Source organism: Osmia bicornis, chromosome 6, assembly GCF_907164935.1.
Source record: "Osmia bicornis bicornis chromosome 6, iOsmBic2.1, whole genome shotgun sequence".
NCBI lineage: Eukaryota > Metazoa > Arthropoda > Insecta > Hymenoptera > Megachilidae > Osmia > Osmia bicornis.
The window spans coordinates 10,517,585-10,537,863 of NC_060221.1; the positions used below are offsets into that span (position 1 = coordinate 10,517,585).

At 36.1% G+C, this 20,279-nt stretch overlaps 1 protein-coding gene across 1 annotated transcript in view; it reads right to left on the reverse strand.

Annotated features, from left to right (window-relative positions):
• Positions 1–20,279, reverse strand: part of LOC114880798 (glucose dehydrogenase [FAD, quinone]) — a 73,396-nt gene that overhangs the window by 6,457 nt on the left and 46,660 nt on the right. Inside the window, exons 6-7 of the mRNA XM_046286105.1 lie at positions 18,304–18,534; positions 3,858–4,185 (exon numbers count right to left, since the gene is read on the reverse strand). Coding sequence (XP_046142061.1) covers positions 3,858–4,185; positions 18,304–18,534 — 559 coding nt within the window. The remainder of the gene's footprint in view (positions 1–3,857; positions 4,186–18,303; positions 18,535–20,279) is intronic.

The following is a 20,279-nucleotide window of genomic DNA, read 5'->3' on the forward strand; positions in this document are numbered from 1 at the left end:
AGACTAAGCTAAGTCGATAAAAGTAAATATATTTCTGATGGTTGTTGGACAAGTGTTTATGTGTTTGTGAGAGCTAATACCTCAGAGGTATGTCAAAACTGAACTGTGAAGCTATGTCGGAGCGTATTGATAGAATCGTGTAAACTGACTTTAAGAATGCTGACGAACTGATCAGATCTGATGATCAACGAGATGTGACTTCTAGTCTCCGTGTCTCGTTCCAAGTTTTGTATTCTCCCTCTCCTGGGTCTTACGAACGGTCAGCAAGGAGCCGCAGAAAGGTAGTCCAATGAGGGAGGTGTTGACGAAAAGTGGCCAATTAGCAAACGTTTGGAGTTTGACTAATGGCCATAGGCTGAACGGTTTAACAAATCACCTCGCTGGACATTTCCCATGTAAGCTAGCCGAAAACCCATCGGCTGCGATGCATGTGGGAGTCTTAGGGTGCGTGTTTGCACAGAACCGGCGATATCTCCCAGGCAGGAGCGACTGATGGCTCAGGTATAGGCTGTTTGCCAGATGCGAGCGATTGAGGGCTCAGGTATAGCTGTGTGTACAGATGTGAGCGACTGAGGGCTCTGGTATAGCTGTGTGTACAGATGCGAGCGACTGAGGGCTCTGATGGTCTTGGTGACCGGTGCTACCTGAGTAGTCCGTTTAAGACACGGAAGAGGAAGTTATAGTTTATATAAAGTGAATGGCAAGACCTCGTAAAAGATTGTAAACTACTCGCTGTGAGCATTTGTGAACAATGCGAATGCCAAATAAACGTTCTGACTTTACAGGCCTTGTCCTGTAGAAGGTCTGTTTTCTGTTGGACCTTTTGAAGCTTCATGGTGATTGATTCGGTACGTGACAAAATACTACTCCGACCAGCTTAGAAAGGTTTCTAGCAATTAGACAATGTGCTATTGAACATGACTGACCGTGCTTCTAAATTGATGTAGTAAATTCATCGGTTCATGAATTTACCGTTGTTACCATTTTTACCAGGTACGTAGAAGGCAAAACGGACGATGTCCGATGATGTAAGATTGTTAAAAGTATAAGACTGGTATTATAGATCCGCGAGCGGTATACTATGCCGCGTAACACAGCATGACGACTGATGATCAACATATATCTTGTGTACTTCTGCACTTCAACGTGTCGTAGCTAAATAATACAAAATAAAATTATACGAATATTTAAACATTTTTTATTTGGACTTGTGTGTGCTGGCTGCCTAACGGCAGCCGGGAATTTGATATAGCCTAACCTGACCTAATCTAATCTACCTAATCAGTGAATTAGGTTAGGTTAGACTAAAGCGATATTCTGGTCGCCGTTAGGCGATTGGTGGCGGATTATAAGGTGGCGTCTAAATCGCGATAGTGCGATTTAAAATCATTAAAATTAGTTAAATTTAATTTTTAAGCCCACCGATTATATATGAATATACATATACATATATTGGTGTCGGTCACCGTGCTACGCACACGAACAGGCAGAATGCATTGTATTAGTTTCGACAGATTTTCGAAAATATCTCGAAAACTAAGGCCGAGCGGCGGTTATATGTATAGGAAAAAGTTGTTCAAAATGTTGATTTCTACAACATTTTTAAAAATCATCGAAATCGGTGTTACTGCCCGTATTCTAAATAATTACCGGTTAAATATTAAAAAACTAAAAAATAAATAATATCAAATTTTTAAACACAAATATTGATACTTTCCACGTAATCAATTTAACTTTACTTAAGGGGGTAGACACGGGTAATGCAGCGAGGTGACATTACCGGTAAAAATGGGCCTATTAATGAGTTTACGGGAATCGGTTATTTGTTCTTATATGAGAACACTTAGGGCTGGGTGAGGGCTCATTCGAAAGAGGAAGGTCCAATGCAGGGGGCTCAACCGATGGTTTAACGAGATTGTGTTGATATCTAATAATATGAGTGTCCAAAGTAGAGGAAAAATCGAGAAAATACGCCCACTGAATCCAAGTATATTTTAGGTAACTATAAGAGTTTTGTGACTAAAACGATTTGTTGAGCCCCTTCATTGAACCTTCCTGTTTCGAATGAGCCCTTATTCAGCTCAAGATCTTCTCATATAAGGACGAATAACCGTTTCCCGTAAAAGCATTCCCAAAGACGAGTTCCGCCATTATCTGGATATTACAGAGCAAGTCACGTAACAAATATAGTTCAGCTAGTAGTTATAAGGTGGCGTCTAAGTAGAAAGGCTGTCGATTTGGAATCGTAGTCAGAATCAAGCGTTAGCTTGATTACGTCACTCGAACTGTGCTGCGAAGGCAAGCGAAAAAGGCAACATCGCCCGAACGCTGAGTGAGACGCACTACAGTCATGCTGTCCTTCTCTCATTCTGAATGTTGAGATTGCCCCTTTTCGCTAAGATTTGACTGCCGCCCGCCTGATTTTTCACAGCGCCCCATAACAAACCTCATCCCATTCAACCTATATCGTGTTTGGTATCATTTTAATCAGAAAAATTTCACCAATGTGCTAGTAAAAGTTTCAGTAAAAAAAGTCAAAAATAAAAAAGTTTTATAATTGAATTAGTGTTAGTCACACCGATGCGTTTCGGCTCTTTCGTTTGAACATTGGACTCTCTCTCTCTCCTCCACTGTCTGTCCCTTTTTACGTTCAAGCTTGGTTGGTCGTCGCATGTAATCCGAGATTCGACACCTCGGCTGGGTGTATGCAACGTCTGTTTCCCTGGCTCTGTTGCATCTATTCAGTTTTTACTGGATAGACGCAAGGTCCCTCCATTTATTAGTTCTAATAGTACCATAGTACTTTTTTATGCAGAATGTTTCAAGGAGTTGACACAAGTAAAAAAAAATGCAATTCCACTTAAATAAAAAATGGATTTGCATTTTTTGAGTGCATCGTTGCATTCACGAAGAAAATGAAATCACAGAAAAATAGACATTGTCATACCATTGAACTTTTACATAAACAGCTTTTTCCTATCTCTTACCAAATTCAAGATATAACCCGTCCCAATTGTATGACGTATCCTGTATACTTTTATTAATTAAAAAACATTTATTTAAAAAAGTTAATAACCTTTTCTAAAAATAATTCTCAGATTGCACGTTCCTTTGGTTCTTCAGAGCAGGCATATATTTTTCAGCAGCGAGAAGTGCTACGGTGTGCTATGTAAAATCCACGTGTTTGGTCAGTCAGAATTTATCGGAACGGGACAATTCTATCATTTGGGTTGAAAGAAAGATAGCATGATCACGGTACATCTCACTCTAAACACGTGCCAATGTTTCGCTTTCGTTCTTTAGGCGGACCGTCGCTATACCTCTGGCGAGATGAGCGTTTGAATGTGTTTGTAAAAATACTTGAGGCGCTGTTGCCTTCCTAGATCGTAAAGTGGCTCCTACAGGCCCAACGAAAAAACTGCTCTAATACCGACGTCCCGAATCGGAGAGGTCACGTGCCGTGTCTACCCCCTTAACACAACATGTTACCCTTATAGCGCGTGCGCCAGTCTGGTACCAGAGCAGTAGATCGTCATTTCGAGCATGTCGGTGACGCGAACCCATAAGATTTTCCCCTATCGAGAATTGCTCAACGCGCCTAAAGAAGCTTTCACTTAAAAAAAGAAGTAAACAAAATTCTAATCACGAGTAGCATTGATATTGTATTAATTTCGTAAGATACCAAGTAAATAGTTTAAATTAGAAAATGAAACGATCACAGTCCGAGTAATCATAATTTATTATAGCGTGACGTATAAGACCGTTTCATTTCACCATTGAACGTGTTAAAAATGTTCAATATGAAGAAATGAATAGCCTCCGGTGTAAATTACATTTATATAGAAAGTATATCATACCTGTTGAGAGCCTGGGTTTCAGACAACTTGATACCAAATTTAATAGCTTCGACGAGGCCAGCAACATCATCAGGGTGGCTCAGATACTTCGGATAAATCATTGGCTTCGAAAGAGGATCGTTATTTCGTAGACGAATATAACCACGACTCTTCGGGTGCAGATACGTTGGAATGATATAAATTGTTCGATTTGTACCCTTCATTTCACCGACCATACCCGTTTCTGCGCAGTCAGCCAGGTAACCACCGAAGATCAATTGTACGTCTGGATGGTCCTCTTTAGGGTTCGCGTATTTCGTGTTTATCATAGCGGTTACCTCCGAAATGCCTGTTAAATGATCAAAAAGGTGAATTTTCATGTCGTATAAGGAATATGTACACTCGCGATCAAATCAAGTTTCCCAAGGGAAAATGGCGATATAGAGGAAACAAGAATTCTCAAAATCTTAATTTTGATGATAATGTTACTAAAAATAATTTAGGAAATAGAATAATATAATGTTTAATTACTAATTGTGGTGAACTTGTAGATGAGGTGCTCCCGCTCCGATTTTGATGATGTATAAATATGTTGTAAAATTCGATATTTTAAACAACTTTTTTCCTTGAGCTACAGAGACATCCTCTCGCTACGCTACCCGAAAGGAAGTGCCGCCACAATAGAATGTACAGGGTGATTCTCTCGCTACGCAAGACAAATGCCTGCTGTTCCGTTTCTTGTCTTCGTCTCAGCCATAAACACACACAAAGCAGTCTTGGGTCCGGCGATATGGCCCCTGGGTCTCTTTACCCGCAAAAACAACAGGGTTCAATTGTGCGATACGGCTTTTGTCTTGCGTAGCGAGAGAATCACACTGTAGAAGTCGACATCCCATTTCTGTCATCACTTATTTGACGGAGGTGACCTCTGCAGCGAAGACGGTTGTGTGCGTGAAAATGTGTTAAGAAAATATTCTGTTTTCCGCAGCATTTAAATGGACTTCTTCTGCTCATTACACACATTTTCCGCATACAGCCGTCTTCACTGCAGGGGTCAAGCAAGCGATGACAGAAATGGGATGTCGACTTCTACATTCTATTGTGGCGGCACTTCCTTTCGGGTAGCGTAGCGAGAGAATCACCCTGTATATGTTTAGTTGTCTGTGTGTCTGCAAGCGACCCTCGTTTCTCTAGTGTTTCTGTCAACAGCACCACATGGCCCGACTACCTTTCAAATAACGGGCGAGCTTAAAATTAAATTTAACTAATTTCAATAATTTTGACATCGGACTTGTGTGGCGGGTTGCCTAAAAGCGGCCGGAATATAAATATAGTCTAACCTAACCTAATCTGGACATGTAAGTAACAATATTTTATTTTTCTATTACTTATACGTGTAGGTTAGGTTAGGTTAGAATATATTAATATTCCGCCCGCCTTTGGGCGGCCAGTCACGAGGGTCAAATGTTATAATTTGATCTTTTAGCTCACCCGTTGTATGATTAAGAGCCGGACCACACGCTGTTGCTTACAGAAACGATAGGCAAGAGAGCCGACGTACACATGGCCACGAGCGCATACGTATAGGCACAATTCGCTGTAGTAGTAACAATATTCTTTCGTGAATATCTCGCAAACTAATCGAGTCCGACATATAGCTTAGAGGAAAAAAGTTGCTTAAAATGACGAATTCTACAACATATTTAAAAATCATCAAAATCTGAGAAGGAGTACCTCATCTACAAGTTTACCCTAATTATTATTAAATTAAGAAGAGCTTACGAATCCGTTACCCGAACGAAGAAACGTAACAAGAAATGTAAACCACAGCTGATCGGAGCTCGTGAACTCTCCTAATTGTGTCAACCTCGAACGGATGAACGCTGCGTGTGTGCGTGTGGGCGTGAGCGTCAACGACGCTTTGTTTGACGTATGCTCGAAAAGAACGTTAGTACCTGCGGAACGATCAGCGTTAGGCGCGGTTCAAATCACTGATATACAGGGTGATTCTCTCGGCGCGCAACACAATAGTCGTGCCGCACAATGGAACCCCTGCTATTCCGTTTCTTGTCTTCGTCTCAGCCATAAACACACACAGAGCAGTTTTGGGTCCGGCGATATGGCCCTTGGGTCTTTTTACCCGCAAACACAGCAGGGTTCCATTGTGCGGAGCGGCTATTGTGTTGCGCGCCGAGAGAATCACCCTGTATATACTATGGATTGGAGATGCTTGAAGCGATTTGAAGGCGCTGATGCGCCACCATCGTTCGACCGGTGTACTTTACTTCCGACGATTTCCATATGTATATATGTAATACGTTTTTGCTTACATTTTATTATTTTAACATGTTAAATAGCTTTTACATTGTAAAATACTTTTAATATTCTTTTATATATGAAGCATGCTTTATATAAAAATATTACAAATTTAACAAAAATTAAGATTCTTTATTTCATAGATTTATTTCCTACAATCTGTTACCACTGATGCAAGTATGGCCTAATATTCATGAATTTTGAGAAAATACGACTGACATGGACTTATGTGCATTCCAAAGATCACTTCTCTAAGAGTGGGATATATTTATATGTATAGTTGTAATATTAATAAATTAATAAAGATTAATATTTTAATATTATTATGATTTCAATTTCATTTAATGCTTCTCTTAAAACGTAAGAAATGCATACATACATCTCCTTTATCTCAAACAATGAAGTAAACGACAAAACTGTTTGCAAATATTTCAAATTTACTTTTTGTGAACTTCATTAATTATTACTTCAGTTTGTTTAATATTACATTTAAAAAATTAATTCATTATTTTCATGAATTTCATTTGCTCTGATTAACTTTTCTGAATTTCAACCATCATACAAGCAATTCGTATTATATAATTGTAATACATTGTATGTTCTTTTAGTCTCTTTTAAACCACATTTTTCAAGCTTCGCGCTATTTCCTTTGATACATCGGTCGAACGGTGGCGGCTAAAGTCTGCTTCAATGCGCTTCAACCGCTGTATGGCTGGCTTATGGGAATCTCGTATCCATAGTATACATATCAGTGGTTCAAATTCGAAGGAGGCCTAGAACATTCCACCGGGACGAATACAAAAGGACGCGTCTGGGAGAGAACGGTTGAGAATAACGCGAACCACGAAACGAGACACGGATGATACGATTTGGCGACTTACGAATTTTAGCGACTTACAGTTTACGACTTACGGACTACGATCACGATAACGACTACGATACGGCTTTGAACACAGACACGACGCGACGCGGAAAACGACTTTCGGACTTTCTTGTATCTCACTGTACTTTGTGTTTTTTGTGTTTCGTTTGGAATTGTAATTTCGTCGGTTTTCGAATAATGGGTTCATACAAAATATTCTATTCCTACATAAATAAATATCAATTAAAATTTTCTCGCACAAACGTTTACACTCAAATAATAGGATTAGACTCTTATGTATATCTATGGGGTCTCTTCCCTACATTGTCATTTTCCTTAGGGATGCTGATTAGGAAGGGCGAGAACCCAAAACATTACCATTTTTGATGAGGAAGCCTGATTTGATTGCAAATGTAAGTAGCTGAAAATATAAAATAATTTGTAGAGATAAAAACGATGCATTTGTGGTATTTTAATAATCTAATTGGAATTATTTATTTAATTACATTAATTCATTTTGACTATATAATGTAAAAAGAGAGATTAAAGAAATTTTTTGAGATGATTGAAATAATAGAATACAGTCATTTTGAATTTGGTTAAGTGTTGTCAATGTTATAGGAAATATAACAATATATTTATATTTGAAAATGCAAATTGAATTTTCCATGTAACAAGGATAAATTTGTGATGCATTTATACTTTTATTAGAATTGATTTAGATTTATTTTTAGTGTAATTCATTGATAATTAAAATAACGGAAAAATTGATAAAAAGTTGAATGTTTTCTAATTTACATAATAGTTGTTACAAATTAGATTACGCATTTCCGATGCTATGTTGATAAGGAATATAATTCATTGTTCTATAAATTTTGTATTAAAAAATATAAATGTTCATATAATTTGTAAAGTTATTTTTAGCAAACCTTAAACTTCAAACTGATACATCATAAGTGCTATTTTGTGGTAATTTTAAGTCATCACATTCATTAGTGTAACTGGGTAGATGCCAGAGTGAGCCCCATCGTTTAGATTAGTCCGCTCATCATTTAAAAATTTCAGATTTAAAAAGTTCAAAAATTCCAGAATCTTAAACTTTCAAAATTCTAAAATTTCTAAGGAACTTGGTCGACGTCAGAAAAAAATTAATGATCAAATTGTGGTAGAATTTATGTTTCAAAATTGGTGTTTGAAAGTTGTTAGCAATTAGCCATTGTACAATATATCAAGGATACTAATTAATAAATTATGCAATCATTGCACGGTATTTTTACATTATCAAATTATATCAGTCTAAATCCATTGTTTGATGTATAATCATCTAATAGTTTTAGCTGGAGTTTCAAAGCATTCCACGTCGATCGTCACAATCCTGCAAGTCTGTTAAACTTTACAAGGGTCTATAGAAATCAAACTAGCTGAAATTCAGAGTTACTTCATTATGTGAAAATTTTCCATAGCGTAATTAGAGTTCTAGAAAGGACTTCCAATTCGCTATGAGATCTGAGAAGAATCTTTGACATAGTTGCTTGTAACAAATACCGGAACCATGTTCTAATAGAGTTGCGAATTAAACGCTAATTGGATTGATTTCTGTGGCAAATTGCATCATTCCTCTCACGAGATAATTAATTGATCAAGTGACTGGTATTGCCCGCCTAAAAAGCATGATTGATTTCGTGTTTCATACCAGTAAATGGTGTTGGATGGAAAGAAGAAAATTTCTAGAATTCTAGAGTATTTTTTTAATTTGTGGCAGTATTGCATTTTTAGATTTCTTCCCTAGATTCTTAGTTTTTTAAATAAATTTAAAAATATCTGGAAAAACTTACATCTCATTGGTAACGCTTTTATTTTGATCATTATTTAATCTCTGAACAGCGATAGCAGGGTTAATTGTGACCCTCACTCATAACACTTGTACACCTTTATATGTATATTGGAAAAATATAAAATTTTGAAGATGTGAATCAAAAGGAATTTTAAATAAAATTTGATCTCAAAATTCAGAATTTTATAATAAATTGATTAATATTAAATTTTAATATTCTTCCAATTTAACTTTAATTAATTTATGTTATATCTTCCAAACTAAAGTTAAAATTACAGGACACTCGTTTCAATGACATTTTTATCATTCAAAAATCTTCAACCAATTATATCATCAAAATAAGATCCTAATGAAAATGTTTTGAGAAGTATTAAGTACAGTCACTATACAATTCTGTACAAATGTTTAAGGAGTTATTTTATCTATTTGTAACCCGCATCAACTACAATGGTTTATCTTATATAAAAAAAAAAAAAGTAGACATTTTTTTTAATTATAAGTTAACTAGTCACATTAGAATTTGCATAGACCGGGTATGTACTGATTTTAGGAACCGACAAATAATAAAAAAATGCATGGGTCTAAGACGTAGTTTCACTGACTAGTCCATCAGCAGACCTAGAATGAAATGCTTTTTCTTTCTTCTTCATCTCTCTTCCGCAGTAACTGCCATAAATCGATCGAACGAGGGTAAACAGACCGATCGGAAACAAGATTGCATCACCGGCAATCGAGAAACGCGAACGAGATCATTGTGCAATTCGCTTTCACCGATCCACTGCATTGAGGATGCATCTGTATTGATCATTTCGAATGCAACTTGCACAAGTGGATGAATTCGTTCTTTTTGTCCTCTACTTTCTCTATTTTTCGATGCCCGTTGCATTCAGTGGATTCCTTTTTAACAGAAATGTTTTGTTGATTGCGTTATCAATGTACCTTTATGTGTAACGTGATTTTTTATTGAACATCGTATAAGAATGATAAATCTGTTTCTTTTGAGTTGCCGCACAGAGTATTATAAAAAGAAAGGGAGTCATTTGAGATTGAATTTACATTACAAAAAACGCAGAAGTGAATTTTAATTGATATTTTCAGATTACATGAATTTTCCTGTTAATTTCTTCCAAATAGAGTTGCCCTTAAAAATTATGGGTTCGCGACGGAACTCAGATTATTGAAAATATTCAATTAAAAATAAATAACAGATATTTTGTACTTGATATATTTATTGTAAAATTTAACGATAAATTTAGCATCGTGTGTTGGTCGCAATTTTGGAAGTACTTACATATAGCGTAGGGCTCAGGACAAGTGCCCCATTTGCCCGGTGTTAGAGGCGGCCCTACTTTCAAAGAAAATGTAGGAGAGGGGAGAAGAAGGCGTTTCGTTTCGGGATTTTCTGTCAGACTCGTCAGTGGGGCTGATAACAGACGATCCCTGCCCCAAACAGATCATTGTATAAAGAAGCCTTGTGGCGTTTAAGGGCACAGACTCCTCCACATAATTCGGAAGGATCGCTGTTTCCGAATATACATATTTCTATTGGATCGTTTTTAAAAAACCGAAAATCATTTGTAGCATCACCAACATATCTATCTATTTATGTAGTTTATCTATTTACTCTATGTTTGACTGGAACAGCGGTTGTGTTTAAAAATGAGCTGGCTCTATGACAATATAACCAGCAGAGCCCACCTTCCTTTCCTTTGCAATTTTCTGTACTGCTGGTAAATGCTAGGCGACAAGAGAAAACAACCATTTTCTTTTTCGCACGACATACCGGGTACAGGCCCCAGGTAGACGCTCGGCGGCCTAAGGTCGAACCGACCAACAGCATTAATTTTTTAAAACATCAAATTCTTTATTTTTCATCGTATCGGTATGAAAGTGGTACCAATGGATTGCTGGTGTTCTCCCGATTAAAATGATACCTTATATCACGTAAACCGGACTACTTTTAACGAAATTGGCTTTTAACTATGCATTTAGATTTTTCACGTAATTTGGTTAATTATTGTCCAATTTATGTCGCGTTTGGGTTCATTTTGATCGCAAAAACATAAGGAATGGATTGACGTCGCTTCCGCAAAGATCTGATAAACAATGCGGAAGTTGGTATTTCTATAAGAGAAAATCATTTCCTTTTTCGGGCGGCATACCTGGTACAGGCACGGCTAGAAACACAAAAATTTGGACCCGAAGTTGCACGGAAAGTTGTACAACTTAGTCGCATAATCTGAACGCGGCCTAAAACCCGCTTTGCCGTTCCCAAGTTTGCACTTATACCGCCGGTATTTAAGGGCGCACTTCCCAACCAAGTGGCGCTGGGTAGGTGAGCGGGTATGGAAGGCCCAACACTTGACTCATTGTCGGCGTGTAAGGAATTTTGGTCTAGGACGCTTCTACTTTAACAAACTAACCCTGAGTGGGTTAGCAACTATACCCACCAGGCGCTTCGCGTCCACAGCCAAAGCCCCGTTTGCCACCGGAATAGTCGGTGTCCGGACCACACCACGCCCTGTCCCAGACACCTATCATTACCGCAATTCGGAACTTCTACAGTGTGTCATGTAACGTATTTTCACCCTCCTAGATGGTGGTAGGGGGGGGTGATTCCGAACAACTGTTTCCTTTGCGAAAAAGTGGTTTCAAGCTTCCTTTTTGAATTATTAAGCAAAAACACTGACCAATCCGAGCGCGTATAACGCGCGGGCTCAGGGACGGCAGCGTCGGCTACGAAGCGGGGCTTGACGTAGGTCGCGAACGAACGGCTCGGCACCCCGTTAGCATAGCACAATAAAAAAATTGAACTAGTTAAACACTTTTTGTTGTTGTTCAAAACGAATACGGAATCTAATCTCTTGTCGCCTGTCATTATGTAAAAAAGGAAATTTTAAACATTCTAAATAACAAATAAAAATGTTTGAAATGAAATAATGAATAAAAATTTTAAAACAATTTCAATGAAACTTACCCATTCGTTCGTAAAAATCGACCCCGAAAGGGGCTACGCGAGTGCAATACCTAAGTGCAATTAACGAGGCGAGTTCACTAGCCCAACCGTAAAATCAGCTGTTCTGCACACGTGTTTCTTCGTCGAGTGATGAAGACCGACACAATAACCCAGGATTGACCCAGGTAGGAATTATTTGCTTTCAACATAGCAGGTAAATTTACGAACGAATGGGTAAGTTTCATTGAAATTGTTTTAAAATTTGTATTCATTATTTCATTTCAAACAATTTTGTTTGTTATTTAGAATGTTTAAAATTTCCTTTTTTACATAATGACAGGCGACAAGAGATTAGATTCCGTATTCGTTTTGAACAACAACAAAAAGTGTTTAACTAGTTCAATTTTTTTATTGTGCTATGCTAACGGGGTGCCGAGCCGTTCGTTCGCGACCTATGTCAAGCCCCGCTTCGTAGCCGACGCTGCCGTCCCTGAGCCCGCGCGTTATACGCGCTCGGATTGGTCAGCGTTTTTGCTTAATAATTCAAAAAGGAAGCTTCAAACCACTTTTTCGCAAAGGAAAAAGTTGTTCAGAATCACCCCCCCTACCACCATCTAGGAGAGTGAAAATACGTTACATGACACCCTGTATATTCAAACTGCATGCCGGGCGACCGGTTGCGAGAACACTGTCACCGGTCATCTCGCCGCTATCTAGCGGTCTCCGGCCCGAGTTAAAGGCGTCCGAGGAGACGAAACCCTCTCTCTCCCCCTCCACTAAACGCCTACAAAAAATTACTTTCAATCAGACGCTCTGTTCTTTTCGGAAGTATCACAATTTCAAAAGATGTTTATGCATCGTGTGATCCCTTATGCCGACTACATTTACTGTGTAACAAACTATAATATATACCTTGTTTCCTTTGTGTATTGCATCCAGGTATGTCCATCCACATTTAAAATATAATTTAATGCAGTGTTTCTCAACCTTTTTGAGTCCTGACTCCCTTTTATATAAATAGATATTTTAGAATATTAATAAAATGTAGCATTGTAATTGTATTAAAATAATGATTATGTGATAAGATTATCAAAAAAAATAACCGCGCTTCTCCTGCCCTTTTCACGACTTCAGGTTAGAAACCACTAATTTAAAATGTTTAAAATATTCGTACACAAATAACTTTTGTCAAACTCTGAAGATAGGCTTCGTTGCTGTCCGATTTGGCTTTATTATTAAGGTTTGTACAATGTAATTAAATTACTAACGGGATTTTCGGAATCCATAATTTTTAATTCAAAAACAAAAAATGAAGTTGCTTACGAATGGGAAAGTGTAACGTAACAAGTTTAGTTGCGATTATTGGCTACACTAATATCAGGGAAGAATTGGGTTGACGCGTAAGTCTGTATCGTTTTGTTATCCTTTTCGATCCTGGTGGGATATGTATACATGTATATGTTTATACAATATATATTTGCGATCAAATTAGGCTTTCTCAGAAAAAATGCCCCTGTGGCTCCCTACGTTAGCCATACGTAGGTTCGTCGTCGTATCTACTTCCTTAGGCTCCCAGTGTTAATAACAGTACTGGTTAAGTCATTAACAATACCATAACCGAAATTAAGCCCAGGCTACGCAGCCGCCCCCTTCGGCTCGTAACAAAACATACATTATTTTTCTTCTAAATTATTTTTAATAATAATATTGTCAAAATTAAGATTTTGAGAATTCCTATTTCGCCTATATCGCTATTTGCCCTAGAACAGCCTTTGATCGCAAGTGTAAGCCACAGTGAATGTTTCTGACCTTCTATGAGATAATCTGTGTCATATGTGTACATTATTTTATATTTTGCTTCCGTTTATTTACCTATATACTACTATGTTTGATTATTGTCATAATTAATACCAACGCGCAGGATAATTTTTATTTAGACAATTAAGAAACAAAATTCAAATAGCAAAATGTCGGGTTAAGGTGTTTAATCTATTAAAACGATTTATTTTCCTTTGGAAGAAACTAAAGGTTATCTTTCTTTTGGATATTTAACATTCTACAGTGATGATTCAATAGGTAATAAAACTTTTTACGTTACAATGTGAATGTACAGTGTAAATAGTATTTTACTTGAAAATTATTATATTATTATTATATGGAAAGCCCGACAATTGTATAGGATCACCCTGTATATTGTTCTTATTGTTAGTGAGTATCATATGCTTTTCATTTTTTTAAACACTATAGGTGTTAGGCAGTGATAACTTTAAATATTAATTATTATTGCTTTGTAATTTAAAACTAAGACTTGGAAATAATTATCCATGTATTATATATTATCCATGGAAATAATTCTGAAATTTTAGAATCTTAAGATTTTTGAATGGTGAAGGTTCACATTTTTTGAGAGCAGTCCAGACTTTTAGGGTGGCCGAGCCCCCTCTCGCCCCCATCTAGTTACGTCAATGGCAAGGTGATAATTTAATTTCGTACTCTTCTAACACCATGTGTAATTGCTTATCAATTGCAACTCTGAATATTGAAATGTGAACGAATGTAAACGTGAGTGTCGATTGACTACGCAACGATCAATTAGTAAGTAAAATAAACTATTTCTAATAAGAACCAGTGAAGGGTGAAGGACATGCTGTGAAAATTTTGTGCGAAACTTGTTACAATTTTAAATTAATTCTCAATAAACTTTTTCCTGTAAAATTCTATATAGTAACACAGTTCGTTCAACTTTCATCGCGGGGGTGTTCTTTTTTCATAATTCTTTGTGTATATAATATTTACATAAATGAATATTTTGACAACTTGTGATCAGGACAAAATTAAAATTTTTGGGGCCCAGGGCTATCCAACCATCGAGGGATCCTTTAGTTGATAGACTTGACTCAAAAATTGAAATTTATTCTAAATAAAATTAAATAACATTTGATTCTAAAGAAATAAAGCAACCATACAAAAATTTCATTCAATGCCATTTGACATAATAAATGAAACTTATACTAACATAATAATAAAACTTATAATGAATGAAACTCCCTAAACCTTCACCTTAATTCGGCGCTGCTTGTAATCATGTACACTTTATAACACGGTTCAACAGCTATTTGGACTCAAAAACAGGTGCACAATACAGACAAAAGATAGTTAGAAAACAAATATCTTCCAAATTGCATTAATTTTTCTTGAAGATAGTGCAAATGTTACCAGGTTATATTATGAGAAATTGAGTTTACACAGAAAACATCCCCCAACGCCGAATTAATGGAAAATGTAAGCGACGGTACTGCCTTAGATCCCAAGGGACTTTGTTATAAACCTTTCATTTACTATGTCGAAAAAAATTTAATGAAACTTTGTTTACTGTTACCCTTTTTTTTACAATTAAATGATATCTAATTTTATATAAAATAAATTTCGATTTTTGAGCCAATGTTTATCAACCGAGGGTAGAACTGGTTAAACCGACGGTCCAACACGTGCATTTGCATGGGACGGCAAAGTTTTGGGGGTGGTGAAATTAGTCCAAATTACACGAAATTCAAACATAATAAATCATAAAAAATTAGTAAAATAAATCTAAAAGGTTTTTGAACTGTTTCTTAGGGATAAATACTTTCCTCCAATAAATTATTTTTGTTGATAATATAATAAACTTAAGTACATTTTTATCCGACTTCGAAAAGGAGGAGGATACTCAATTCGATGAGTATATTTTTTTTTTTTTTTTTTTTTTTTTTTCTGGCTTTGTTCACCGATTACGCCGAGACGGATGGACCAATCGGAACGAAACCTTTTGCATCTTGTAGGATATGTCTTCCGATTGGTCCCGTTGAAAAAACATTTTGCATTTTTTCATTCCGAACGCTTTTTATTGCAAAAAAACGTGCTATTTCATGTACGTGCGGTATACGTTCGCAGATTACTCCGAGGCGAATGGACCAATCGGAATGAAACTTTATGCGTCTTGTACAGTACAACTCCCCATTGGTCCCGTAAAACAAATATTTTGCATTTTTTTATTCCCAACGACTTTTTTTTCTAAATGTACGTTCACTGATTACTCCGAGACGGATGGACCAATCGGAATGAAATCTTTTGCGTCTTGTAGGATATGTTTTCCCATTGGTCCCGTTGTAAAAACATTTCGCATTTTTTTATTCCGAACGGTTTTCATTATTGCAAAATAAAAACGGGAAGTTTGTAATCTCAACATAAAATGACTTCAATGATCCTTTAATATATTGTCGGGAGCATGATTCTGAACAACTTTTTCATTATGCATAATTAACGGAAACCTTTAGTTTTCGAGATATTCGTGAAAAACTATTGTTATTTTTTCTGCCTTTGTTCGCCGATTATTCCGAGACGGATGGACCAATTGGAACGAAACCTTTTGCGTCTTCTAAAGTATGTCCCCCGATTGGTCCCGTTAAAAAAACATTCTATATTTTTTCATTCCGAACGGTTTTTATTGCAAAAAACGTACTATTTCATGTACGTGCGGTGTATGTTCATCGATTATTCTGATATGGATGGATCAATTGGAATGAAACTTTTTGCATCTTGTACAGTACAATTCCCCATTGGTCCCGTAAAAAAAATATTTTGCATTTTTTTATTTCTAACGACCTTTTTTTGTAAATGTGCGTTCGCTGATTACTCCGAGACGGATGGACCAATCGGAATGAAATCTTTTGCGTCTTGTAGGATATGTCTTCCGATTGTTCCCATTATAAAAACATTTCGCATTTTTTTATTTCGAACGGTTTTCATTATTGCAAAATACGTTCTGGTTCAAGGAATGCACCGATTGCGATGAAAGATTTCACATTTCGTAGATCATTCCACGATGATTCCATTTCCCAAAATTTATTTAACTTCTTATTGTTAATAACTATTGTTATTATAATAAAAAGCCTATTCTTTAGGGTTACCCTCCAAGGAATATACCGATCGCGATTTTTCAAACTTGTCCCTGCAAGTAAACTTCGAATACTGCTCGTTCCACTAAAAAGTGTGAAATAAAATAATTTTTAACAAAAAAAAAAATCCGACTTCAAAATGCACTAAAAAGTATAAAATAATTTCCATTTCATTTATATCTGTATTCCACAGCTATTAATACAATCTACTTAATCATTAAATAGGATACTAAATATATTTCAAAGTTTTCGGAGGCGGCGCAAAATTAAAAATACCCGAACAAACGGTGCTGCCAATAACGATTTGATTGTGGTATGGCAAACTTGGTAATTAATAAGTCGTAAGAGCAAAATTATAGGTCCGGTTGAAAACATTTGTAATTGTAACGATTGTATGAGAAATTGTCAGCACTCCTGATGGACATGCACTATACTGCAGTTTACAAGAGACCATACTTAACTCGTGCCGCTCACTAGGTCTAGAGAGATTTTTAATGACGTGTGTTATTCCCCTCTCCAGCTTGCTTCTTATTATACCTTGCGATCATATAAATGGTGGGCAGAAATATATGACGTACGATAATTGAAAAGCGGTGATGATATTGTAAAGTTTCACGATGCAATGAAAATTCTATTATTTTCCGGAAAAAAATGATGTGAACGCAAAGTTAGAAGCAAGCTGTAAAGGGGAATCACACGCACTATTAAAAATTTCCCTAGACCTCAGTAGGTCACTAGCTGCGCGACTTAAGTGCGGTCACTCGTGAACTGCAGTATAGTTAATTCGTAATGGGTATATTGATTCCCACTGAATATTGTTTACTTGAAATTATCAAATGGGTCATTTGTCACTGGTTGCCGACACCTGAACTAGGATCTTCCCAGTAGAGGAAAAGTTTTTAATTTTGCGCCGCCTCCGAAAACTTTGAAATATATTTAGTATCCTATTTAATGATTAAGTAGATTGTATTAATAGCTGTGGAATACAGATATAAATGAAATGGAAATTATTTTATACTTTTTAGTGCATTTTGAAGTCGGATTTTTTTTTTTGTTAAAAATTATTTTATCGAAACTATTCAAGGGAATACTATATCACAATCATTTTCTTTCTTTCTTTGAACCATCTCTCTCTCTCTCTTTTTACAAAATAGATAGTTTATTTTTCATCAACTTATGAATATTTATTAGCCAATACCACTGTTTAGAATTTATTAAGACATCATAGTAATAGTTTGATGGGGGGGGGGCTCCTGGGACCAGTCCTAACCAAGTGGGCTCTCAATGGGTTGATAACCCTGGGGCCTTGAAAATGTTATTCCAGTCGTTCAATAACACTTCAACCTTATATTTTCAATTAGTTTTAAATTATAAAGCAATAATAATTAATATTTAAAGTAATCACTGTTTAACACATACAATGATTAATCAAAACCAACAAAATATATAGTACTCTCTAAGAATAATATACAAGGTCAAAAAACAATCATTATTCATGTTCAGTTTTACTTTTGTACAAAGAATAGCTTTTTTAATAGTTCTACTATGATTTGTTATTTCCTTACCTGTGCCAGACATCAGACCATCTCGGAAGAGAAGGTACTCCATAGCGGTGGCCCAATTGAGGGGAGTCGTGTCAGTATCGTTAATTGTGAAGGCCAACGTGTAGGCGACGTGATTGTGAAGATTTTTACCGACACCAGGCAGATCGTGTATAACCGGAATACCAACGGCATTCAATTCTTCTCGCGGACCTATACCGCTATTCAGAAGTATCTGCGGTGAATTTACGGCGCCTGATGGAACAATAAAGAAACATTACAATTATGCAAATAAAGCTGCCATCTGAATGGAGAAATAGAGAATATTCTTATTGTGAAATCTTAGGTCGATAAAAGAATAGGATCAGCTTCTTTTCTTAATTGTCTTGCTATCGTTTGAATAGATTAATATAAAATGATACGTGATGTGCTTTTTTAACCGACTTCGAAAAGGAGGAGGATACTCAATTCGATCAGTATATATATATATTTTTTTTTTTTTCTGGCTTTGTTCACCGATTACTCCGAGATAGATGGACCAATCGGAATGAAATCTTTTGCATCTTGTAGGATATGTCTTCCGATTGGTCCCGTTATAAAAACATTTCGAATTTTTTTATTCCGAACGGTTTTTATTGCAAAAAAACGGGAAGTTTCTAATCTCAACATAGAATGACTTCAATGATCCTTTAATATATTGTCGGGGGCATGATTCTGAACAACTTTTTCATTATGCATAATTAACGGAAAGTTTTATAGTTTCCGAGATATTCGTGAAAAACTATTGTTACTACTGCATTGAATTCTACGTATGCCTACGTGTCTCTACCGGTGTATGAGTCAGCATGCAGTCGCCGATTCTCTACTGTTTCTTATATACATGTGTACTCTGCAAGGCATGTACCGATTGCGATGAAACCTTTCACATCTAATAGGAGATATTTCCGCGATATCTCACTTGCAAAAATTTATGCAATTTGTTATTGTTAATAACTATTGTGATAACTTGTATGGAACTTGTTAGCGTTAAAAACTATCGTTATTGCAATTAACCAATAAGAACGGTAAACCACCTTACGGCATCCTACAAATACTGCTCGTTCCACTAAAAAGTGTGAAATAAAATAATTTTTAACAAAAAATACAACCGACTTCGAAATGCACTAAAAAGTATGAAATAATTTTTACTTCATTTATACAAATACCCAACAGCTATTAATAAAACCTATTTACTCGTTAAATAGTATACTAAATACATTTCAACCTTTTCGGAGGCGGCGTAAAATTAAAAACTTTTCTTCTACTAGGAAGATTCAGGCGTCGATAACCTATCAAATCATTATTGGCAGCATCGTATATTCGGGTATTTTTAATTTTGCGCCGCCTCCGAAAAGGTTGAAATGTATTTAGTATACTATTTAACGAGTAAATAGGTTTTATTAATAGCTGTTGGATATTTGTATAAATGAAGTAGAAATTATTTCATACTTTTTAGTGCATTTCGAAGTCGGTTGTATTTTTTGTTAAAAATTATTTTATTTAATATTTAAAGTGCCACTATAGTATTGTAAAAAGTTTAACCAATTAGTAATTTTACTTTAGAAAATGTTGTATAATGTTTTTATTACACAGGGTGTTTCATACCGCTGGCTCATGTTAGTTCTCTTAAATCTCTTAATTAATTAATGGAGCATCATTCGATGTGCGTGTCGGATTCGGAAGTGGAGGTATGTCAAAGATTTCAAGGTCATCCTCATGTTTGTGAATAGAATTGTACATTTTTAAATGTCGTTTGATGCATTAACTACGTAATACTAAAAAGTATTAACGTATTTGAGCCAAAAATTGATTACTTCAAAAGTTATCTTGGGGAGAAACCACTAGACTCTCCCTGTCTCTCCCTAAGATATCTCTTTAATTAACCAATTTCTTACAAAAGTGTGTTAATATTCATTGAAGAGGATTAGAAAACGCTTCAATTGATATATAACAAAGTATAA